This window comes from Nymphalis io, chromosome 28 (assembly GCF_905147045.1).
Source record: "Nymphalis io chromosome 28, ilAglIoxx1.1, whole genome shotgun sequence".
Classification (NCBI taxonomy): Eukaryota; Metazoa; Arthropoda; class Insecta; order Lepidoptera; family Nymphalidae; genus Nymphalis; species Nymphalis io.
The window spans coordinates 7,889,910-7,916,840 of record NC_065915.1 but is presented as its reverse complement, the minus strand read 5'-3'; the positions used below and the strand labels follow the sequence as shown (position 1 = coordinate 7,916,840).

The 26,931-nt window shown below is 32.9% G+C and overlaps 2 protein-coding genes across 2 annotated transcripts; both read left to right on the top strand.

Moving 5' to 3' along the window:
* Positions 1 to 991: 991 nt before the first annotated feature.
* Positions 992 to 20,629, top strand: LOC126778984 (ITG-like peptide). The gene is made up of 6 exons (XM_050502732.1): positions 992 to 1,017; positions 2,986 to 3,133; positions 5,521 to 5,653; positions 17,003 to 17,110; positions 18,163 to 18,299; positions 19,261 to 20,629. Exons 2-6 carry the CDS (start codon positions 2,993 to 2,995, stop codon positions 19,378 to 19,380), a joined length of 639 nt encoding a protein of 212 aa, XP_050358689.1. The 5' UTR covers positions 992 to 1,017; positions 2,986 to 2,992; the 3' UTR covers positions 19,381 to 20,629.
* A 2,598-nt stretch (positions 20,630 to 23,227) lies between these two features.
* On the top strand, positions 23,228 to 24,154 carry LOC126779040 (uncharacterized). Its single transcript, XM_050502789.1, has one exon. It carries the CDS (start codon positions 23,228 to 23,230, stop codon positions 24,152 to 24,154), a length of 927 nt encoding a protein of 308 aa, XP_050358746.1.
* Positions 24,155 to 26,931: the final 2,777 nt, after the last annotated feature.

Here is a 26,931-nt window from a genome sequence, read left to right as displayed (position 1 = left end):
ACCATAACGATGGAACAAAGAAGGGCCTTGATAATATGGTATTTCGAAACATAGCTCTTCCAAATAATATCGAAAATCAATCCCTGCACTGTCATTGGTTGATATTACTAAATAACAAGTAATTAACTTAAGCTTAATAGTTTAATACTATATATATATTGGCAATTGGCTACATATAAATGTTATATATAGCCAATCCAATATATTTATGAATTTCCATTGCCTCAAAGCACGTGTCAAGCATAAAGCCATTGGTGTTGCGCCTGATCTGCGAAGCTAGCTTGTCGCCTAATTGTACTATGAGAGTGACGATAGTGCATCTTTATTTGAGAATACACTTGTGCACTATTGTCTCCTTCGCAGCTGTTTTCATTGTCCTCACTCAGGTTGTTATCAAGACAAATGTGTATAAAATATATATGAAATGAATATGTAAGTTTATTAATGGAATACACCTAACTGGTGGTAGATTTATATGATCCGAAGTGCTTCCAAAAGTTTAAACAATAAATGAAAACAGTAACAGCCTGTGAATGTCCCACTGCTGGACTATGGCCTCCTCTCCCTTTTGTGGAGAAGGTTTGGAGCTTATTCCACCACCAATTTAAATGAAATTAGACACATGCAAGTTTCCTCACGATGTTTTCCTTCACCGTCCAGCATGAGATGAATTATAATCACAAATTAAGCACATGAAAATTCAGTGGTGCTCGCCCGGGCTTGAACCTACGATCGTCGGTTAAGATTCACGCGTTCTAACCACTAGGCCATTTCGGTCCATCCAAAAGTTTATATAAGTATATTTCTCATTTATATAATATCATCCCGTGACGCATTTACTAAAACTATATACAGTACATATAAATTGTCGTCGAACGTCATCCGCCCACGTCAACAGCGAAGTCGCATTTTGAACTTTGCCATTATAAAGCAACCCTAACTACCCATGCGCACTGAGCTCCCTGGTATGGATCCCCAGTTAAAAGCTGGAGGCCGAAGCGAACAGACGTCGAACAGGTAAGAAGGCAAATTAAGTTTAAAAAAAATCAAACATAACTCTGACACAACTATCGTAGCGAAAGGAAAAATTTTTACAATATCAAATATAAAAAATATTCGCGTAAATGTTTTTCGTTTGTTTTTATATTGTAACGTTATGACGTCACAATGTTATTTGAAGTATTGTTTTATGTTATAAAATATAAAATATTGATTTGAACACAAAAGTTATTTAAATTTGCATAGTTATCGCACACGAGAAATCTTTTACTTATATTTTGTTACAGTTATGTCATAACTTTTTTATAATTTGACATACTGATTGTTGATTATTTTATTGAAATTTTGTTATAATATTAAATTAACAATTCTTGTATGTAAAATTATTTCGTCTATCTCAGAAAAGTCTCTATGTAGATGTATTTCCTGAAATAATAACAATTACTGGAAACGACACTAGATACTTTAACAAACGATAGTGCTTATTCGACCCGATTTTTACTGTTTGTAATGTACAGAATTATGAATACGAAAAACTTAATAATTAACTCAAAACAAATATTTTGAGTCCGTTAAGAAAACATTAAAATATTTTCAATAATATAGTATAATGTCCTCCAGACCGATTTCGGCCACCGCGGCCAATCTCAAGAGAGATTAGCCAACTACGCAGGAGATCTTATAGTGCACAAGTGTGTGCGCAAACACAAGTGCAATATAATATATCACGGAATATCACTGAAAATGGGATATCAATATGCCGCCATTTTGATATTTATTGCCTTTCGTATTTCTTTTGTTAGCTAATTGAAAATTTTATAAGAATTTTTCAATTCGAATGTTGAAAAAGCTTCAGGAAATGCTTCGTCATTGTTATTCCCTTTTAAAACGCGACGAACAAACACTTCTTTGTTATTTTATTTTCAGCTTAAACAGTCTGATGACAATGAAATTTGTTGTCAACATTAAATAAAGCGTTTTCTATTAAAATGAATAATCTTTTCAATAAAAATATTGTGAAAATCTATATTGAGCGTCTCATATCGATTAGAGCCTATTCCGTGATGCTTAGCCTATATGAAAGCTTTACAGGATTCAAAAATATTTAGAATAATTTCTTATTATATTGTTCTTATTATGTAATACGCGTGTATTACATTTGGGTGAAGTAAAACGGATTTGTTCATTGAGCTTTCAAGCTCAAATTAAAGCGTTCAATGTTCCTTTATTTAAAGTTCAAATTTGAGTGTACCACTTAATAATAATTAATAATTATTTTGTTATTAAAAAAAAGCTTTTTTCTTTTGTAAATACATACTTATATAGATAATTACATCCAGACTCAGGACAAACAGACATGTTCATGCACACAAATATCTGTTCTGGGTGGGAATCGAACCCACAACCTTCGGCGTGAAAGGCAAGCAAATATAATAACGTAAAATATTTTGTCAAACAAGTTTTGTCAAACAATAAATCAAGTTCTATTATTACAATACCTTCAGGGTATTGTAATAATGAACTTGATTTCTAGTCGAGAAGTTGTCAAAAGTATTTATTACAAAGCGACGTCCCCGCGGTATTTTTATAGGGCTCTCTGAAAAAGTTTGAAATTAATTTCATTTACAAATTAGTTTTTACGCAGCAGTTAATTGCGCGTTTCCTTTTTTAGGTTTCGTGTATACAATATAATATTCGTAATGTCTCGTTTTACTTCTTTATTCGTATTTTGCTTAAGTTATATCAAGTATCTACTGCGCCACGCTGTTTTGTCGAATCAATATTTTACAAAAAAAATATTAGAAAGATGAGAATATATATTAGAGATGAAACGGATATCCGGCAACTATCCGGTATCCGCCTTATCCGGCTTTATTTTATTATCCGGCCGGATACCGGATAATTAAAAATATATTATATTTGATTAAAAATGAATTAACGTTCCGCCTATGATTATACTAATTAAGAATTATTTGTTTTTAATAGATTCAATATGGCCGCCATCGCATTTCTTCTGATCGCCTGTCTCAGCTCCGCTCATGCTTGGGGCGGGCTGTTCAACCGGTTCAGCTCCGACATGCTAGCGAACCTCGGCTACGGACGGTCACCCTACCGTCATTACCCCTATGGACAGGTACGTTACTAGTCGTAGTCATATCTGACCGAATTTAGATAATGAAGACCAAGCACTATAACTACTGCGCAGGAGATACCATAGATAATAAACAAGTGGGTGCGTAAACACTCTCTCTTCACTCACTCGTATAATCCGATGGGATAGCAATTTGACACGATTCCAAAATGAGATCAAAAGCAGAACGTGCATTCTGAGGCAATTAGAATTTCTTACCCAAATTTTTTTTATTGCGCCGACGCATTATTCAAACCTTGGATCTGCAGCTACTAAAAGAAAAAGGTAGGTAAGTTACTTTGATCATCATCACACATCCACTGATGGGAATTGATCACCAACGCCAAGTGTCATCTTGCACAATTTTCTTACAAAACGAACCATTCTTTTGTAAATGTAGATTTGCGCCAATTTCGCGGTTACGAGAAGTTGTTGACGGTAAATAACAGCCTGCTTATATCCCACTGTTGGGCTAAAGATAATCCTCTTTAGAACAAGGTTAAGTGCTAATTTCACCACGCTGCTCTAATCCTGGTTGATAGACACACCAAATTTTCGGACTGGAACCCGGTATTCACGTTACACGTTTTCTTACCACAAGCCATCTAGCTAGTTAGTTACTTAGTAATTATCTAGGACGTTTCACGGAGATAAAATCCTTGGAGCGTCTTGAGAGAACTTTTTACTTTATCTTACACAATTTAGCCAATTGAATAAAGTTACGGGGTATTATTGTCCTGACAGATGAAGAGGCTCTTTCTCTTCAACTTCAACGCCTAATGACTATAATTATAAATAAAAAAAACTTTGATTCAGACTTGTGTACTTTAGCACTCTCGAAATTTCTTTAATATTACGATTATTTCAAAAGAGATCTTTTGTTGGATTTTAACTAAAGTACTGTAAAGCATCATTCAATTGAAAGTTTTATATAATAATATTATAATAAGATATTTTCAAAAGTTATTTTAGAAAGGTAATTGAGTAACTGAACGACCTGGTGGTTAGTCTAATTTCGTCGACTTGCTGAGGTGACCACTCACTACCAAGACCATTCGCTATACCAAATATTTTTCCCTCAAAATAATATCCTGACGATTAACTAGCTAATTACGCAAGAGGTAATATAGTGATGATGTGACACTCACTCTTTAATGCAATGGTAAGGCAACCTGACACGATCCGAAGGAGTTCAGGCGTTGGACATCGGGCTTTTCGAGACAGGAGGTACTGAAAAAATCTAACAAAAAACGACCCGGGTTTGAGCCCAAGACCTCGAGATTTTCAGCCTTATAAACTAGCCACTAAACCAACGAGAATAATATTATAGAACCTTAATACAAACTATATTCACACTAAAAATATCTATCGTATCAACATGTCTAAAATAGTAAGGTCAGCTGAAATAGCCGTCCCTCTTTTGCGTTTATCAAAGGTCACTTCACGTCGCCTAATGGACCACACACGTGACCTTTGCGTTAGGATGCTCACTGAATCGTTGAAACGTTGGTCAATCGGAAGATGTTGGGAATAGTGTTTAATTAAATTATTATACGGTTACATTTACGTAACTTATCAAAAAGTGATAGTCGATGCCATGTTTTCGTTTATATAATAAAATCCACGAATTTTTACGAGGTATTTTAAAAAAGTTAGCAGTTACATTATTTTGCAATGTAGTAATTTGAGTTCACGAAAATTGGTGCTGTGTTCTTTAACATAAAATATTTAAAAAAAAATTGTAACTTGTCACTGCTAATGAAACATACTGTATGTATATTTAGTATCGACATTAGATAAATATATTAGACTAAATAATAAAATTCTTAAATTGATAATATCTTGGATAACCACATTTAATTTCATTATAACTTTTTCTTTCTACAAATATATAAAAACTTTTGTCCTATATTTTTTCTTATATCATTATAAACAAGATAAATTTAGAATAAAAGCAATGCAAAATATAAAGAATAAACCCGAGCTAAATGTCGAGAAAAATTGTAAATAGGTTGATCAGGGCATCCTTTTTTCTTAACTTCTATAAACTTTTGTGTTTATATTTCATCTCGTGCTCAACGAAAAAAACAGCTTATGGTAACAGGTCTCATTGTCTCATGGATAAAGTTTCACCAGATGGGTGGAATAAACTTCAAAACATCCTCAAAAGTAAACATTAGCCCAGCAGTGGGATATACACAAGCAATCATTTAACTCACAAAAAACTAATCACCAGACAAAAACATAAGTAAAAAAGACATATTTAATGCGATCAGCATCTAATCTAACGTTTGTATTTTCGAAAACGATTAGGCAAAAAATCGATCTCCATATCCAACGTCGAAGCAAATAAAAGTCAGAAATAATTAATACACTGTATTTGTCCATAGGTTGAGCCTGAAGAGATTTACGCGGAGGCTCTGGAAGGTAATCGTATAGAAGATGCTGAGGACACGCACTGCTACAGCGCTCCTTGCATCACCAACGGGGACTGCTGCCGCGGACTGATGTGTCTGGAGACAGGTGAGGAATAGCTGATAATTGTAACTAGTATATAATATAACAGAGCCATAAAAGATCAAAAATTAAAATCAATAAAAATAGAACTCTTAAAGGCACGGACGCAAAAGTTTCTAGGGAACGAAATGAACAATATGATAATATATAGTGTGTGCGCAAACACAAGTGCACTCTCTACTCACTTTCATAATCTTAATATTAAGCACCAAATGCGTAGTCGGAGAGAAGATTGTTCGTCCAGTCAATTTCTAAGGGAAAGCTTCTAAAACTTTTATATTTCTGCTTATAACAACTATAGTAGGTCTCGAAAATGTCTTCATTTCTACATATATATAAATTATAATAGAATAGAATAGAATATGCTCTATTGTACACCAAAAGAGTTACAGAACAATTTTAAACACAAACACCAAAAAAACGAAAACTATTTTGTACAAAAGGCGGTCTTATCGCTCAAAGAGCAATCTCTTCCAGACAACCTTTGGGTGAAGGACATGAAATAAATAAACAAAGCGGCAAGAAGGTGTACTGATCACCTCAACTTATTTTTATAAATAAATCTAAATAAATATACAATATTATATCTACATATACATACATATACATATAATGTATAAAAAAATATGTAATTATGATAATTATAATAATAAATAACAATAAATGCGGCAGATAATAAAACAACACTCCCTGATAATTATAAAGGTAAATAATACGCCTCGAGTCGGATTTTACAAACTATACTGACGACTTGACGAGCCGGTTGGCGTGGTTGGTAGTACTTGCCTTTTCACGCCGAAGGTTGTGGGTTCGATTCCCACCCAGGACAGACATTTGTGTGCATGAACATGTCTGTTTGTCCTGAGTCTGGGTGTAGTTTTCTATATAATTATGTATTTACAAAATACTACCTTGTATATGTAGTATATCAGTTGTCTGGTTCCCATAACACAAGCTTTGTACAAGCTTAATTTGGGATCAGATGGCCGTGTGTGAAAAATGTCCCAGGATATTATTATTATTATTATTATTATACTAAATAACTTAGTAACAACTTTTATGTTTAAAGAAGGGGAAAGAATAACGAACGTAGTTAAGTTTAATTGTTACAAGTTCTTATTATTAGCACCTATTATAAAAATTAAAATATGTAATAAATTTTTTGATTTTAAACAAAATATAACATATCAAGATTGTAGTTGATATGTGTTTTTTTTTTTTTTTTATTTTTTTTTTTTTAATAAAAAGTTTACAAAACTGACTTACAACTAGTGCATACAAAATAAAATCTACGCTAAACAGAGTGTTATAAAGTTGCAGTCTTCTGGATGTAAACCTAGCATGCTTTAAAAAAACATATTTAACAAGAACAGTACTTGTGCAATTACTAACTAGTTAATTATTTAATTATTACATAAACTAATGTGATTTTGTTTTAAGTTTATTCTTAAGAGAACCAACAGATTCACTAAAGACATCTAGGTGTTGACGACTACAATTCGCAAGCGAGCAAATACGGTAAATTGGCGAATGTTGACCAAGATTTGATTTGACATCAGGTAGGCTAAATATTTTACGATTTTGTAAACGGCTACCTTGACGCGGAATGTAGAAACTAATTTTAGCAAGTAGATCAGGTGCATCAATATATCCGTGCAATAATTTGTATAAAAAAAGAAAGTCAGCAGCTTCTCTTCTATATTTAAGAGTTTGCACTTTATAATTAATTAGGCGTGCATCGTAAGAGTTAAAATTCTTAGCATTTAGATCTGTGTACGCTAAGTAATATAGAAAACGTTTTTGTACACGTTCTATTCTATCAGAGTGCACCTCATACCCAGGACTCCAAGCAACTGAACAATATTCTAGGATACTCCTTATTATACTATTGAAAACTAATATTGTCAAGCTTGGATCTTTAAAGATTTTCATTAATCTTAACACCAGACCAGATACTTGCGAGGCTTTTGATATGATGTAATCAATGTGATCTCTAAAGCTTAAGGTGTTATCTATTATCACCCCGAGATCCCTTACACTCGTTGACTCCGTAAGGGGCGTACCGTCGATGTAGTAAGTGTGTTTTAGTGGTTTTCGTTTTCTACTAAATGTAATATGAACACATTTATCCTTATTTAGAGTCATACGATTTGCAAGACACCAACAAACAAGGTTGTCGATGTCACTTTGCAGGATTTCTATATCCTCTGGTGATTTAATTTCCCTGTATATTTTTAAATCATCTGCGTATATTTGATATTTGGATTTAAGTACTTTTCCAACATCATTAATGAAAACAAGGAAAAACAAAGGTCCTAGGTGTGACCCTTGCGGTACACCAGAGGGTATATTACATTCGAGAGATTTAAAACCTTTCATGGCAACTAATTGGGATCGATTCTTTAAGTATGACTCACACCAACGTAACAAGGAACCATGAATACCCATACATTCCAATTTGGTTATAAGAATGTCGTGGTGGACTAAGTCGAACGCTTTTTTAAAATCCAGATATATAGCATGTACCTCATTATTCTTATCCACAGCTTCAGAAATATCAGATATGTAACTAACTAGATTAGATGTTGTGGATTTATGTGGACAAAAGCCATGCTGGTATGAATCAAAGTAAGGTTTTAAATGAGAATACATCTTTTTTTGAATTAGTGACTCAAAAACTTTCCCAAAAGTAGATAGTATGGATATTGGTCTGTAATTAGTTATATTATTAATGTCTCCAGACTTATGAATTGGTGTTATATAAGCAACTTTCCATTTAGCTGGGAATATTCCCGATTGAAGTGATTTATTATATATAGTTGTAAGAGGGTTAACTAAAACTTTAGCACAATTTTTAATAAATATAGGTGGTATTAGATCGGGTCCCGCCCCTTTATTGCAATTTAAGGATATATATATATATATAACGGTGTTGTATTCATAATAACTTGCCTCACGAAGGATGTATTAGTATGTTTAAAGCGCTTTACTCATAAAGGTCGCTTAGCGGTTACAAGCTCCCCGATATTGCCTTTTAGATTTCAGTAATTTTAAAAATATTACAAGATATTTAAATTAACACGTCAAAAAATACGCGATGCGTATTGTACAAAACATCGGCCCATACCGCGTAAATATATAATAGGCGAATGTTAATATTTTATTGGTTAAACAATACTACGGAATAAAATCCTTATTTTTCCCGTACAAAGTCGGAACGGGAAGCTATAATAACTGAATTTTTACTTTATAAGCAATCCTGAATTCAATTTAAATGTAACGTTAGACAATTGTTTGCGCTCTTTGATGTTCAACTGTTTTTATTGACGTCATTCTGCATTGGTTAGTAATATCGATGAGTTTGCTATTTATATACACCAGGCGCTTGACGTGAGTAGTTTAACATAGAAGGAAACTACAGAAACCAATTAAACATATCATGACCGTATTATAATTAAGAGGACTTAAAATATTTTAAAATTTTAATTTATAAATAAAAAGTTAAAGCGTGTAAATTGATGGTCAACAGATTCCTCCCATTTTAAGGTTTCTGGAATTTAATCCGCCACGTTGCTCCAGCAGTAAGTAAGAATCTCAGAAAATCTAATTACAACAAAAGTTGTGTTAAACATCGAAATTACAACGCGCTGTCACGCTGCATACAGTTAACTATTTTTCCTTAGTCCTCTCGTCTGATTATCCAATTTTTGTCCTATAACATATATAATTACGAGTATAAATAATAAAAATGTAAATATTAAAGGACATTACGTGTTCTTTTTATCGAAAAATTTTATACTTTTATGTTTTTACAGTTTTTAAATAAAATGTTTAATTTTTTAACTTTGAACTGGATTTACCCATATAAAATTAAATAAATTATTAGAAATTTCTGCTTCATATCTTTATAAAAAAAATTTATAAGAAAGGCCTTTTATAAAAAATTGTGGCAGCGTCACGATATTACCACATCCTTCGTGAGTTATTAAAATAATTTAAACTAAAATCTTGATATTTCATATTAAATAACCTTAAAGCATAATATATTTAAAAACTTATTAAAACTGTACTAATATATGAAATTGAAGTTGGTTTTAAAGCGATAAAAATTGTATTTAATTTGATTACAAAAATTTATACATTAAATGGCTCATTTATTTACGATGATGATTCTGACATCGGTAAGGGCAGCCATTTTAAGAAAGTCAGTAACAGCCTGTGAATTTCCCACCGCTGGGCTAAGGCCTCCTTTTTTGAGGAGAAGGTTAAGAAAAAACTAGCCAACTGCGCGTGACTTATTATAGTACGCTGACACAAGTACACTCTAGTAACAGCCTGTAAATGTCCCACTGCTGGGCTAAGGCCTCCTCTCCCTATTTGAGGAGAAGGTTTGGAGCTTATTCCACCACGCTGCTCCAATGCGGGTTGGTGGAATACACATGTGGCAGAATTTCGATGAAATTAGACACATGCAGGTTTCCTCACGATGTTTTCCTTCACCGAAAAGCACGAGATGAATTATAAACAGAAATTAAGCACATGAAAATTCAGAGGTGCTTGCCCGGGTTTGAACCCACGTTCATCGGTTAAGATTCACGCGTTCTTAAGTACACTCTATTCGCTCATATTCCCATAAAACGGCATGACCGGAAAGACCCGAACACAACGGCTTTACGATTACGACATAGTCTCACACTGCCATTTACTAGTTTCATGAACGCTCGACGGAAATATATCGGAATTTGAACTTAGAAATTCAGTATTTATACCTATATAAGCTAGCCAATAGAGCCTTAAAATATTTCTCATACATAACAATAATATAAGAATGATATTCGCATTATATATGTCAGTATTTCTTACGATACGTGCGTGTTTTCTCACGATAAATTGGAGCTTCAAGTCTAAGGTCAATTGTTCTTTATAATACTTGGGAACTCTGCTGTAGTAGAGAAACTTTCGCTTATGTATATTGAGATGGTAGTAGGCTAAAACTACCAGATACCGGCCACTCATTAGACATTCTACCGCCAAACTGCTTTACTTAGTATCGCTGTGTTTCGGTTTGAAGGGATGAGCAAGTAACTACATGCACACGAGACATCATCCAAGTTCCTATGGTTGGTTGTGTATTGGCGATGTAAGTAATCGTTAATATTTCTTACTATCTGTGATGTCTTGCCATCAGGTGGCCCATATGCCTATCCATCGTCCTATTTTATATTTAAAAAAACATCTAACATCACACTTACGTTAATACACTGCTAACGTTGACATCCGAAACGTTATACCCCTTGTGCCTTTTATTAAACTGACTCACTGTAATTCTATCCACCAACTAGCTTTGGAACAGCTTGGTGGAATAAGTTCCAAGCCTTATCTTTAAGAGGAGAAAAGTTTTTATTCTATCATATAAAGCATACACGCGAAGACGGCGCGGGCTGAAAGTAATTTCGAAAAACACCGCCACAACTTTTATAATAATATACTTGCAAGTAAGGTTAGAATAGTTATAGCTAATTCATGTTAATTTAAACCCTGACATTTATCGGAAGTTTTAATAAGCTAACTTTAAAACTTGCGTGCAGTTTAATTTTTATGTAACGCAAATATATGGCTTCACCGCAAAACCCCACGCTAGCCCGTCAAGTTAGACTTATAAATTAAATAACAAGAACTTTTATTAGTATAATCATTATTTCTACTAAATATATGTAAGTATATACCCACAAAGGTTTTTAATATAATACCTAGCAAGGCCTTTTTCTAGAAATTACTAACATTTTAAATGAATAGCTTATTAAAAATTTTAATATTAACTAAACTTAAAGAACGTTCATTTGCTTAAGTTTGTAATAAACTTAAGTAACTTTTACAGTTGATAGCATAATTAGAAACTGAAACGATCGTTTGCAGGTGTTTCAAGTAATAAATAATTATTGCAAACAAAAATTGTTGGTAAAAAAGACAATCACTCTGAGTTCCTTTCTCAGGTTCTTCTCAGGCCCTTGGTATGGCTTTTCAATAAGGCGGTACAGTTTTGAAAAAACAATTAATTTATTTAGGACAACCAACAGTAGATACATTACATATGCAGTTAAACTGGGGTTGAAATGTTCTACTAATGATAGGATATCACATTATTCATAAAAAGCATCACATTATAAATAATCATTAAATATTACAAGTCCATAAGCCAATCAATAAACAATTGTAATGTTTTTTTAATGTTCACACATCGTTCATCCGTTTGAGTTTGTTGAGCTTCCTGACTGATTTCGGTCACGGCCGCGGCCAGTCTTAACATAAGATTATTATATAAGCTATTTTATAGCCTGACAACTCTCCATTCCCTTTCTATCGAATCCGATGGGACGGCAATCCAACACGATCAGAGTTCAGGCCCAGGCGAGTTTACATGTTTACAAGGATCGGGAGAGTTAATACTAATATCTTTTAAACTTCTACTAAGAATTTCATAATAAAAATACTCAATAAGTTTTATAGGTTCGATTTGAGACTCAATCTCAATCAAGGACCTCGAGACTTACAATCTTAAGAGCTAGCCACTAAACCAATAAGGCATGAAGTTGAACCAAGAATTTGACTTTACATTCAATTGGAATTTCGAAAAACAAATCCAAATTTGATACTACATAGTTTCCAAGCTCACGTTAAAATATTCTTGGAATTATTTCTCAAATTGAAACGTTAAAAGCTTCATTACCCCATTTACTAGAAAGCTCTCGTGAGTCAGAGAGAGCTTTCAACTTTCAGCGACTTGAAAGCTTTTATAAATGCCGACTTACGTATATAGCTGGAGTTATGAATTTTATTTTGCCACAAAGTACTGAATTTTATTAACCATTTATTCATTTTAGAAATCTACTTTTAAAATTATAAAAATGTCAAAGACTATCTCTCTTTGTCTGCCTGTCATACTGTTTAGTTACTATCTCACAGTTACAACCAATTTCCATTTAATGATGCAATTTCGTATTTCAAATAAATTTTGCAGCTATTTATTTATTTATATAGATACACAAACATAATACATACAGACATTAAAATTACGAACTTCTTAGCTAGATTACATTCCTAAGCGTGTGGACACGGCATAATAAAAAAACTAATAAATGACTAAAGTAAAATAATGTAAAAATAATGACAAATAATAATTAAAAAAGACAGTAACTTTCTGTAATATTATAAATTATCTAAATAACTATATTTATATACATTCATTCATTCATTTAATTAAATTTACTAAGAGATTAAATTAAGTTAAAAAAAATAAGCTGAATGAGATGAAAGCAAGAAAATTATCGAACTTAAATTAAATGAATAAATATCAAGTGTATAAGTTGCAGTACATAGACTAAATAACAAAATAACATAATAAAATTCGTACGACAGGTTACGTAAAATTTAACTTAGATTAGTTTTTATTTTGCTTCAGCGGTTAAAGGTACCGAGATGTATAACAACACACAACGAACGAAGTTATAATTAAAGTGGTTCTCGTTCTTTGAGTTGAGTTTTGCGATTGAGTTCTGAAAGTCATTTCATTTAAGTTGGTTAAGTTGGCCTATAACTCGGATTCTTTTAATTTCTATAAAGTTCTCAGTATTTAAAGATATTTTTTATTTTAAAGATATTTTTAACCAAACTCAAGTCTATATATTGATCTTAGTTAATCTGGAGATTAGTTTATATGACGATTCTTAGGTGTTGAGCTCCTCACCCAAGGGAGACGAAAAACTGTGACCTTCTCTATAGAGTTCCGTACGCATACATCATTCATACGGCTTCCCACAATGCCAATGTCTATTGGCAGTGGTGACTACTTACCATCAGGTAGCCCATATGCCAGTCTGCCAATCCTAAAATTGCCAGAAAACAACAAATACAAGATATGAATATTACAAATGGTCGCAAACGAATTCCCAAACTCGGAATATAAAGTTAAACGCCATTATAAAATTGGAGTTTATTACTCCGACGCGAATTACGAAGTACTTTTCTCATTCCGTTAAATAAATTGGATTTTCCGAATCGAAAAGACTAATTAATGAACACGAACCGTACTTTATGGAAAAACGGACGCGCTTTAAACGAAACCCTCAGGACATTTTTATATAAAACACATTCTGTTTTAAATCAGTAATTTTTGATGAAGCATTAATTAATGTCTGGATATTGTACTTTGAGGTCGAGTCTGGACGTAATAAGCCTGTTTCGTTAATTAATTAATTTCTGAGAACATTAAGGTCAAATCAACTGTCTGTAATCCCAAAATCGAAGGAATGTCTTATTGAGTACAAACTATAAATGAGGTCATATCACCGTTGTGCTGGGCAAAAACCTCTCTTGTTATGAAGGTAGATAGAACTTAAGAGGCCGAGATGGCCATGGGGCCAACCGTTAGCTTTGGTTTCAAATTCGCACGAGAAACACTAACTTTTCATTAATAAAATTAGTGTTTATTATTTATCTTAAGCTCACTGTTCAAAGAAAACATCGTGAGGAAATTGTACGAGTAAGACGAAATTCTACCACATACATAAAGTATTAGTCTTTTCCAAAGAAGTTAGGAGTTTTTGTCAAGCAGTAGGACATAATGTATATAGGCTTTCACTTAAGAACTATACACGAATTTATAACAAATTATCATCCTTCACAGTTTCCTAACAAAGTCACCAAGCACGCAATAATAAACACAAATTAAGTAATCGTAATTAATAATCTTTAACATCTTAATTATCTGAACAGCATCCACGTGCTTTATATGCTGATATTTTTATTTTTGGAACACACACTTGGACAGTCAAAGCTAGATAACATAGCAGATTGAAGCGACTGAAGCTGCACTTGAGCACTTAAGTACCTCGGATACTCGCTTTTATATAATGAATATACATTTCCGGCGTCAGCTTTTGAATCTCTTGTTCCAAATAAATGTAGACGTTTTTATAACTAAAGAGCCGTGATGCTCTAGAAAAGATCACGTGGATTCAGCTAAGCAAAACATACTTTAGCTTGTGGACAGCTATGAGGCCACCACTCCGGAGGATTAAAATTCCGATCACGCCGAAGAGTACAAAAGTTTTTTGAAAAAAATCTCAGTAGGAGTCCGGAGTATGGAAGTTGACAATGTTTACATTCCCATGCCTCGGAAAGTACGTAAACCCGTTGGTCTTGTTGGATAGTCTTCCTTAGCAATGACCACTATTGTTCCGACAGTTTAAAAGTTATGCTGGAATAAAGAAACTGACATACATGCGTATCTACGTGAACCCGGATAGCCAAAAAAGGAGCATAGATACATAGAATATACTTTACTGTACACCACAAAAACAAATTTACATAACACATGGATACAAAGTAATTACAACACAACTTTGGCAAACTTTGAGTGTAATACTCCTTTCATTCGTGTGTACATTTTACGAATAAAAAACATCGTATTGTTAAGCCTTCTCCCCAATAAGAAAGCAGGCTTTGGCTCAGTTGTGGGAAATTTTATTATATATAATTGACTGTTACATTTTTATTTTACACATTACGTGTCCTTTTTTTAGTGTTAGATATTTTTAGATAATATAGCGAGTTATAACGCTAGACCTAATTAAATAATTATTTTCTTTAATTACGTACAAATTATTTCACCTTTATATTTCAACGAAATTATTTTATCAAAATATTGTGTTATAATGTAATTAAAATTCTTTAATTAACTAATTAATTAAATTAGTTTATACAGGTAAAAAAATTTTGTACACTTCTAATTAATTTCAATTGTTATATACAATATATATTATATACGTAGCAGAATCATCCCGACACAGGGGTGTTTCTTCCCGACGTTGTTCCTTAATGAACACGATATGAATTTTGCACACAAATTAAGCACATGAAAATTCAGTGGTGCTCTGCAGGCTTCGGTTATAATTCACGTGTTACACTCACTGCGTCGCCCCGGTCTATATAATCATCTAATAAAACTACATAATATAATATTTTCCATAGACAATTTTATTTTCGGTTCGTTGACCGCAATATAAAGCTTGATATTTCATTACTTATACAAAGGTGCGCTAGCTGCTATCTTGATGGCTTGTAAAACAATTTGCTTAATTAAACATCACACTAGAATATCGTCGAAAATAACTACTCGCCTACATTAATTTGGACTTTATAGACCCTGGATTTGGAGACAAATTGTCATTTGTACTATTGCTTAATACGGTATACATATGGTTTAGATATAACATATACGGTACATATCAAGTGACGTGTCGTAGTCAATCGTGACTCGTTTCCAAGTTTCGTTTTGGTTGTACCAAACCAAACTTGTATTCTTTTAAATAAAAGATTTTTGAAATTTGATCTTACTAATTTTGACGACTACGTTTATTCTTTAGCGCGCTTTTCACGTAATTGCGATTTGACATTAAGATAATTATAGGATTTATTTAATGTTACACAGTCACAGTTACAGTTAACAGCCTGTGAATCTCCCACTGCTGGGCTAAGGCCTCCTCTCCCTTTTTGAGGAGAAGGTTTAGAGCTTATTCCACCACGCTACTCCAATGCAACCGCATTGATGGAATACACAAGTGGCAGAATTTCAGTGAAATTAGACACATGCAGGTTTCCTCACGATGTTTTCCGTCACCGTTAAACACGAGATGAATTATAATCACAAATTAAGGACATGAAAATTCAGTGGTGCTTGCCCGGCTTTGAACCCACGATCATCGGTTAAGATTCACGCGTTCTTACCATAGGGCCATCTCGGCTTTTAATGTTACACTATTAATTAATTTTAATGTTACACAAGTCTCTTTATTTACTGTTTGATTAATCCTCTTCTCAGTATCGCAAAGGTTGACTGAAACATTCACAATTATTAGGATGTCTTTCTTTGTAAAATTTATTTCCTGAAGCTTACTTCTTGTAGTAATTATGTAATTCTTTAAATAGGTAATGGTTGTTTTAAAATCTTTTTTACCATATGGGTAAGATTGGCTACTTATGATGGTACGTGGTCCCCAATGCCCCTAGATATTGGCGCCGTAAGAAATATTAACCATTCCTTACTTCACCAATATGCTAACAATCTTGGGAACTAAGATGATAATTATATCCCTTGTGCTTGCCTTGTTACACTGTCTCACTTACCATTCCTACTGGAACAGATGAGTATGAGTATTGAATAGGTCGTCAACCAACGTCAACCCAGACGGGTTTGCACAAAGTACTTACTACCACTAAGTATTATTTAGTATATTTAATAGTAATTTTGGCTCATAAGTGCCATTTCCCGTGGTACAAATATAAGATTTGTTACAGATGATGGAGGGCGTTGTCTGCCAGCATTCGCTGGTAGGAAGCTCGGCGAGATGTGCAACCGTGAGAACCAATGCGATGCTGGACTGGTCTGCGAAGAAGTTGTCCCAGGTATAAGATTCACATATATATATGTTCAAACTGCTACGATTGAGGAAAACCCTTTTAGCCTGACCTTTAACTCTCCCGCATTGGGACTACGGCATTTCTTCTGTTAAAGAAATGTTTAAGAGTGTATCCTTTCTCGCTGTTCCACTGGGAGTAAAAGGGTTAAACATGTGAAATAAATTTATGAGACACGAATACAACTGAAGGAATATGTATTACACTTATATCAAGAAAGAAAAAGGTCCCAAGAGTGAGTCAAAAACCCTGAACAAATATATTTGCTAAAAATTATAAAGATAGATCAATTTACCAACAATTGTTTTATGTTATGATAAAAATCGGTCCCCGAAGAATTACCCTCTGCTACGAACATATCATATTATATATCTCGCGACTTACAAAGGACATTGCCTCGAGCTCTCTCGCAATTTTCCAAGAATTACAGTAGGTTGTAACAGTAATTTATTTTGCGATTAATATTTGTTAAACATTTACATAACCAATGTATGCTGTTAATCTTTTAGGTTAAGTAAATATTTATTATCTAGAAAATTCTTATGATTTTGACAGTGTTCGATTTGTATTATTATTACTTTGATCCCTAAAATGTTGGCATTCACGGGATAGTCCCACTACGAGTAGGTGAAAAAATTAAAATCAATAAATATAGAAAACATTAACAATTGGAGAAAACCAATTAATAAATATAAGTAAGATGAAGGAGAGGCGACTTGACGCGTAAGTGAGCATCATGCCATTTACACTCACTACATAAAAATCGGTCTTACCCCCGAGGCGCGCCAATAGAAGTTCCACATCAAAAATCCTAAGATATAAAAATAGCTGGACGGGAAGTAACCGTCACCATCACAAATATCTGCTGCATAGTTGATGTGATAGTGATAGATAGTGGCTAATCTTCGAAACCTTCTCCTTAAAAAAGGGAGAGGCCTTAGCCCAGCAGTGGGACATTTACAGGATGTTACTAATCTTCGATCAGGGATAAATTGTCTCCAGGTGGCTTTTTAACCACGTGTTAACGTGTATTTGTGTAGGCGAGATGCACGTCTGCCGACCGCCGTCAGCCGGACACAAGCAGTACAACGAAGATTGCTCCTCCTCCAGCGAATGTGACATCGCCCGTGGTCTTTGCTGCATCATGCAACGTCGTCACCGCCAGAAGCCTAGGAAGGTAGGTTTATTATTTAAGTAGTCTTGAGTTTAAGCAATATTAGAATAAAGAACAATCAAATGACTCACTAGAGGTTTTATATAAATGTTATATATGTAAATGTTAAACAAATATATATATATATATATATATATATATATTATATATATATATATATATATATATATATTATATGTAGATAATATTCTTATAAAATTTCCATCTGCTTTTCTATAATAACAATCGATTCTCAAAGCTATTGTTCAAAGATACAATTAAACATTTTCCAATTCCATCTTAAGATAATTTTCATTTAAATTAGATTACTTTTTTTTTTAGAGAAAATTCAATTTCCTTTTTAAACTAAAAATTACTTTCACGTTTTATCGCTAACATTGTATAACGTTTTAATAATTTGATAATTCTAATGGAATATCAATAGTTATATCAAAGGCAGGTAAAAATCTTTACATTTCTTTTATTTCTGAACGTTTAACGACCGCAAGAGCCACCAGAGCCAGTGAGTGGTCACTGTCTTCCTTAGATGACAATGTTATTAATTTAAATATCTTCCCACAGGTTAAAATTAAATTGGTTTAACGGTCAAAAGATACTGAGAACCATTGCGATTTGAAAGTCAGCAGTGTTCACATTTCCATGCCTCGGATTGCAGGTTAAGCCGTTGTATGTCAGACATAAGAGTGAGGGAATAGAGTGTGTGTATGACAATGATGTCAAGTCAATGACATAGGTCATCACTTATATTTTACTTGGTTGTAGGCCTTTGTGCCAGCCCGTATGGTTAAATACCAACCGCTCATCATATATGCTATTGCCAATCAGCATATATGCCGAAGCGTGAGTGAACCAGTTTAACTACAGCCCAAATAGACATAACATCTTAGTTCCCAAGTTTGGTGGCCCAGTTTGCCTATTTAAAGAAATATTAGTATCAAAGGTCAATATTATATCGTCTTTCCAGAGCTGTGGTTACTTCAAGGAACCCCTTGTGTGCATTGGACCCGTAGCTACCGACCAGATCCGCGAAATCGTCCAGCATACCGCTGGCGAGAAGAGACTCGGCTTGTACAGAATGCATTAAATAATCTTTAATTATTTGACTTCGAGTAAAATGGTATATCTTCTATGATCTAATAATTATTTATAAAGCGGTTTCACTAGGTTTTTTAATCTGTGTTTAATTAATTTTACATTTTGCTCGAAGTTCTTCATATGTTTAAATCATTTATAAATAAAAAAAATACATTTTCATTTATAAATGGTTTTAATAAAATTGAGAAAATTCTGTAAGTTGATATCCACAGATAAAATATATAAATGTTTTCAAAATAATCGTCCAAGAGAATAAAAATCATTTATAGATTTTTCTCAATATTATATTTCGGAAATATTGCCATTAACAATAAATTTACATTAGTTTAACATTATTTCCTGACTAACGGAATTGACATATTAAAATATAATTTGCGTTTTTTTTTTGCAATGTCAATAATTTCATAATGTCAATGGCATTATTTCCACAGACGATTAAAAAACAACCGAATCAATCGCTTCGAATAACGGTCACCGATTTATTAATTTTCAAACATAGATTATACTCGATATTTAAAAAAAAAAACAAAAAATAACGTAGATGAATATAATAATTTTCATCAAAATGATACAAGTGTGCGTAGATTAGAAATAAATTATTATAACTAAATGTTAAAATTATTGATGTTATTATATGTGTTATTAATAGTGAATTTAAAAAATATTTAATCTTTAATATTAATTAGGTTATCTATGGATAAAGTCTTCATTATCGTAACTAATACATATCATACTGGCTGAGGCATTTATTAATAAATATATTGATGTTAAAATTATAATAATAGTAATTAAGATTTCGCTTGTTTTATTCTAAAGGAATTATAATTAATATAATTAAGCAATTCGATTATTATAGGTGCCTAGGAGACATATCATTGTTATACCCTTTAATTATATTCCTATTAATAGAAAAAAATTAAGAATATCACAATTAAATCAAATATTATTACTTAGTATTAAGTCCTACATAAGTATTTTCTTATAATGTATAGCGGAAAATTATAGTAAATATTTTTCTGCCAAAAATATACTGTTGAAGATATCAAATATCTGTTCGTTTCGATCGATTTATAATATTTTCAGATCGCTGGAAATGGCCTAACGCTTCATAGAAATAGATTGATTACAACTCAAAAACTTTTAAAAACTTTTATATATCTGTGTCGTTATGCTATCGAATGTTAAAATACTTGTGTGTTTCACATAATATATGTGTTATATTATACAATCATATCAGCTATTGTTATTTTATTTCAAACCCTACTCATACATATATGTATATAAATACTAGCTAACCCGGCAAACGTTGTTCCGACATATAAATTATATCTACTAAATATTTCGGTTTTTAAATAAAAAGTAACGAATTTAGTAACATAGTACTAACGAATGGAAAATAATCTTTGCATCGGCTGTTTCGGTATCGCATCGTTGGCCATCACCATGATTTTTCTTCTTGCGCGAGAATTTTAAACTCCTAAGATATTAATTTAAATTAATCCTTTTATAATTCCAGTGAGGCAACCGCGTCTTTTTATTGCCTTTCAATCGATTCAATTAATAGCAACTAACAGTTTCTATTAAAACAGACAAATTGAATTACTGCTAAATATTTTTTGAAATATTTAAATATTTTACACAACTCGAGATGATTTATTTTACATAATCATAGACTGTTCAAAGGTGGCGCTGCTAACAGAATTCAAACGGAATTAAGTTTTACTTATTGCATTAAATAATTAAATTTGATTCAGAATAATGATATTATTTCTAAAGGTTTTTATTTTGTATATTGTCAAAGTAATTTAAACTCTTTAACAATAAAATAAACATCAAAAATGTCCATAAAAGTTTCAAACAATCAAAACAGAGTCAACTATAAATAAAATATTTGTTATAATTGCTTGATAAATATTGGTCATTGATTTTGATTTTTTCTTTCGATAATTTTTTTGACGCTAAGCTTTTATTATTATATAAGATTATACTATCATTTCTCTGATTATACTGTCAATAGTAAACACTCGAATTATGTGTATATTGAATGTATGTAATGTATGTATACTTGAATTAATTTACATAATTTATTAACTTATTAAGATTGATTGATTGATTAACTTTTCAAGATTGCATTCTTTACACTTGCTACAATTTCGGTTTCTTGACTTTCCTCCATAAAATTGCGATGAAGACACGATATAAGTCCCGTGTAAATTAAAACGATAACACAAAAACAACGTACGGTTGAGGAAGAAGAGACCCGGGGAGCAACGAAGTCCTTTGCGATGTTTTTTCGTGTGCGAATGGACTTCAGGAACAGCCTTGCTACTAGATACGTGCCGATGAGAAAACCGTTCAATGGTGACATGCTCACACGCACATCGTTATTTTGTTGGATTTGGTCGTCTGTTCTTTCTGCTCTATTAATACGCATGCTTGATGCTTTATTAGTTCGATAAAAACGGTATACCGATAATTCATTTGATCTTTTCGTATTTTACCAACCTTTTCAATATCATAGAACACGTTTATATTTCTTATCAATTAAATAAATCGTTAAATATTTTGCAAATATTTAAATGACAAAATGACGTGACGCTTCTCGTGAATGACGTAGACGAAAGTTCGATGAGGTTCACTAATTAATTATTTTGATTTATTTGATTTGATTGTATGAACAACAAAAATACTAAAATCATGATTACAATCAATGGAATGATGGGTTAGGAGGGTGAAAATTTGGGGTTAAATGTATTTTTTAAATAATAATAATATTTATCAAAATAAAATACAAATAAAAAAAAGTGTATAAAAAATAGAAAAAAAAATTCTGGATAAGGACACCCTCATCAGATAGCGGTATGAAATATACTTGACGACCTATTTTCATACCTCCCAAATATACATAACAAATTTCATAAAAATTGGTCGAGCCGATTCGGAGGAGTTTGACCACAAATACCGTGACACGAGATTTTTATATATTAGATATAATTGAAACTAAAAATATATTTGTTAAACAAAAACAGCCTGCAAGTGTCCTCTACTTACGAGAAGGAATTGTGTATACACCTTGACTTTTGACTTTGACTATAACTGCGAAAATAACTGTTCTGTCTGTTTATCTGTTACACGTTCACGACCGATTTTGATAAAATGTAGTATAAAGTAATGTTGAACCCCAAGAAAAGACAGAGCTATTTATTATATACCTAACACCTACCAACCCTCCAACACGCAACCGAAGCCGCGGGCAAAAACTAGTTATACTAAATATAAATATTCAAAAAAGTGCAAAAAATGTCGTCAAAATTATTAGACCCTTTATCATTGCCCTTCTGGTGACCAGACTTCGCTCAGAGTATAGGAATGGCGATTCAAAGGGGAAATGCTGCTAGCATTCTAGCCACCATTCAACGCGCCAGGATTTGTACAGTAGCTATTTTTTTTGCATTTATTTAAGGCTTAAATGTAAATTAATAATGTGTTTTTAATTATAATATATTTTCACAACGATTACTAACTACAACGGTGGCGCAGTCTGCAAACTACAGAGTTGAACACCAATAGACTAGGGTTCAATCCCAAGCCAACTCTTGAGAAAATTATTTTATTCTGCACAAAATTAAGTTATAATTTAAAGCATGGAATGCAAAGGATGTAAACAAATGCATTTAGAACGAAATAAATTTCTCATTTGTAAATTGTGTGAAGATAAATATCATTACAAGTGCCTGAACATATCTGATGAGCAATTCAAACGCCTCACTGCAGAATTTCGAGCTTCATGGATCTGTCCAGCGTGTACAAACATAACACGCAGAAACAGAGGAAATATGAATACTCCCGTTCGATACAGTCAAATTCCTACGGTTGAAGATTCACTTGATATGTCGTGTGATTATACCGAAGTTGGCAACGTCATACCGAGCGAAAGTCAAACAACACACTTAAACAACAATAACGTAATCACTATGGACAAAATAAGTGAGTTGCTTGATCAAAAATTGAACACCACACTACAAGCACATATGAACAATCTTCGTTTGACACTACGAGAAGATATAAAAACTCTAGTGCGTGCCGAAATGGATGCAGCAATACAAAATTTAAAAGACGAATTCTCTTCAACTACTGATTTCATCTGCGCTGAACAAGAAAATTTAAAAAAAGAAGTTGACATTAAAACAAAACTTATTTCTAGTTTGGAGACTGAGAACTCACGGTTACGTAACGACGTGCAGAAGATCAACAATCGTATATGTATGCTTGAAAAAAGTTCCCGTAACCATAACGTCGAGATACAAGCCGTGCCGGAGTCGCGTAATGAAAACGTCATGGATCTGTTTAAAAGATTATGTGAAATCATTAATGTACCCCTCGATCCCATACAAATTCACGCATGCCGCCGTGTCGCCAAATTAAATCCATCCTCAGCTCGACCGCGTAATATTCTGGTTACCTTAAGCTCTCCTTACATAAGAGACACCATCCTATCAGCTGTACACAGATACAATAAAAGCCATCCAAAAGAAACATTAAACTCGAGCCTTATAGGAGTTACTGGCGAGTCAAGAAAAATCTATGTAACGGAACACCTATCCCCAGAATGTAAAATGATTCACGCCTCCGCACGGAAAGTCTCTAAAGAGAAACAATATAGATATGTCTGGGTCAAGTATGGAAACGTCTATATGCGCAAAAACGAATCGTCGTCTGCCATCCTTATCAAAAACGAAGAATGCTTAAAAAACTTAAAATAACTAATTTATAGTATTATCTTTCGCTCTATTCTAAATTTTACATGTTAAAACTAAAATTGTTTATTATTATGTTAATATATTACCAGAATGTTAATAGAATTAGATCAAAAACTGTTGATGTATCCCTTAACATTTTAAATAGCAATTATGACGTAATTTGCTTAACTGAAACCAATTTCAATGACGAAATATTCGACCATGAAGTCTTTGACTCACGCTACAATGTTTTTCGTAGAGACCGCTATACTACAAGTATTAACAAAAAAGATGGCGGTGGGGTAGTTATGGCGGTTAAGAAAAGCTTTAATGTCTTAAGACAAACTTCCTGGGACAGTGATCTCGAAGATTTATGGTTGAGTATATCTACTCATGATAATGTCTATACTCTTCATCTCTGTCTTTGCTATCTGCCTCCTGATCTTGCTGTCGACAGCATCGAATCTTTCTATGCTTCTTGCATAAAAATTGTCACAAACAAAAATGAGACAAACAATTTCTTAATTATTGGAGATTTTAATACACCGAACTTAACATGGCACAATACGCCCACATCTAATGATCTTATACCTAGCTCTTGTCAAGATCACAAGTCACGTTTATTACTAGATATGATGAACTTTTGCAATCTCAGTCAATTTAATTGTATTCGAAATCATAATGATAGACTTTTAGATCTCGTCTTATCGAATCTGTCGATAATCAAAGTTAACAGCGCGGTAGACTCAACTTTAAGTCGTATTGATAAACATCATCCACCTATTACCATTAGTTTTAATCTTAAATCACAGGGTACAATTAAACAAAATAAGCGCATGAAACTTAATTACTTTAAATGTAATTACCAAAATGTTCGATCGGTATTGGAAACCATTAATTGGACTAAAACTCTGTCATTTGAAGATATGGACACCAATGTAGAAGAATTCTACAAGATCTTAAACAAAGTAATCAAGGAAAACACACCTCTGGTACGAGACGAATCGTTTCGTTACCCAGTTTGGTTCAGCCATGGACTTAAGCGTTGTCTCACTGAAAAGCATAAATATCATAAAAAGTTTAAAAAATTTAATAATCCGCGAGACTATGACACTTTTTCTTTACTGCGTAAAAGGAGTAAGAACCTTATAGACAAATGCTATAACGATTTCGTGTGTTCGGTGGAAGACTCAATACACAGTAATTCAAAAATTTTCTACCGATTCATAAATGATAAAAAAGGCTCTAAAATTAACTCAATACCGGAAGTTGTTAAATATGCGAATAAAACTTCTAAAAACGCCCAGGACGCTTGCGAATTATTTTCAAATTATTTTAGTTCAGTATTTAGTTCCTCCAATCTAAAAGGCTCACATAATTTTCATGCGGTCGATTACAATAATAACACACTAAGTAACTTTACTATCTCTAAAAATGAAATATACAAAAAAATTAGGAATCTAGATCAAAATAAGGGTGCAGGCCCTGACGGGATTCCACCTTCTTTCATAAAATTATGTGCTCAAGAACTTAGCACTCCACTGTCTATTCTGTTCAACATGTCCCTGAACAATGGTATCTTCCCTAAATACTGGAAAACTGCCTATATTATACCAATTTATAAATCTGGAGACCGTTTACATTGCGAAAATTACCGTCCTATCAGTATTTTGTCATGTTTCTCCAAAATCTTAGAATCTATCGTATACGATAAAATTTATCATCACGTATATCCGGCACTGTGTAACAAACAGCATGGCTTTGTAAAAAATCGTTCCACTACATCAAATTTGGTAGAATATAAGAACTATATTTGCAACACTTTTGCGAAATGTGGACAAACGGACTCGATATATACTGACTTCTCAAAAGCGTTTGACAAGGTAAACCACATTTTGCTCTGTCGCAAACTAAAAGCATACGGAATCCATGGCTCCTTATTAAGATGGGTAGAATCATACCTAGACAGGAGAACACAATTAGTTGCAATCAAAGGGTACACTTCCTCCCCCGCAACAATTACATCTGGGGTACCACAGGGGTCGAACCTTGGACCTTTATTTTTCATAATATTTATTAATGACCTAGCTAAAGAGTTGTCGTGTCAATTTTTACTATACGCCGATGATCTTAAAATGTATTCTTCGATTAATAACGTCAATGATGCTATATCTCTTCAAAAGGACTTAAATACTCTTTCCAGATGGTGCACTAATAATCATATGACGCTAAATATAGAAAAGTGCTTTGTAATAAGTTTTACACTGAAAAGATCGAAAAAAGTACTTTTTGATTACACTATAAACGAAAACATACTTTCACGCAAATCCACCGCAAAAGACCTGGGAGTAATATTTGACGAAAAACTCTCTTTTAGGGATCATTACGAGTACATAATTAACAAGAGTAACAGATTGTGTGGATTCATAAGCAGGTGCACTAAAAGTTTTAAAAGGCCTAAAACTACTGTACATCTTTACTGTTCCATAGTTCGCAGTATTTTAGAATATAACTCGGTTATATGGTCACCTAACTATGCCACTCACTGTGAAAAGATAGAAGCCGTACAGAAAAGGTTTTTACGATTGCTCAGTTTTCGCTATCAGTACGGACGTAAACTCGAATGCTACAATGACAGGCTTAGTCATTTTAAATTGCAAACACTAGAAATGCGTCGTGACTGCAATAACTTAGTATATTTGCATAAAATAATACACGGTGTTATTGATTCACCCTTGCTTTTAAGATCCATCAACATAAACACTAACTTTAAATACCGACACCCTAGAATATTTACCCTG

What these genes read in the sequence shown, in the direction of transcription:
- LOC126779040 (XM_050502789.1), top strand. Translation starts at nt 23,228, where the DNA reads ATGAATACTCCCGTTCGATACAGTCAAATTCCTACGGTTGAAGATTCA.
- LOC126778984 (XM_050502732.1), top strand. Translation starts at nt 2,993, where the DNA reads ATGGCCGCCATCGCATTTCTTCTGATCGCCTGTCTCAGCTCCGCTCAT. An exon ending in ACTGATGTGTCTGGAGACAG is followed by an intron (nt 5,654 to 17,002) that starts GTGAGGAATAGC and finishes GATTTGTTACAG; the next exon opens with ATGATGGAGGGCGTTGTCTG. An exon ending in ACCGCCAGAAGCCTAGGAAG is followed by an intron (nt 18,300 to 19,260) that starts GTAGGTTTATTA and finishes TCGTCTTTCCAG; the next exon opens with AGCTGTGGTTACTTCAAGGA.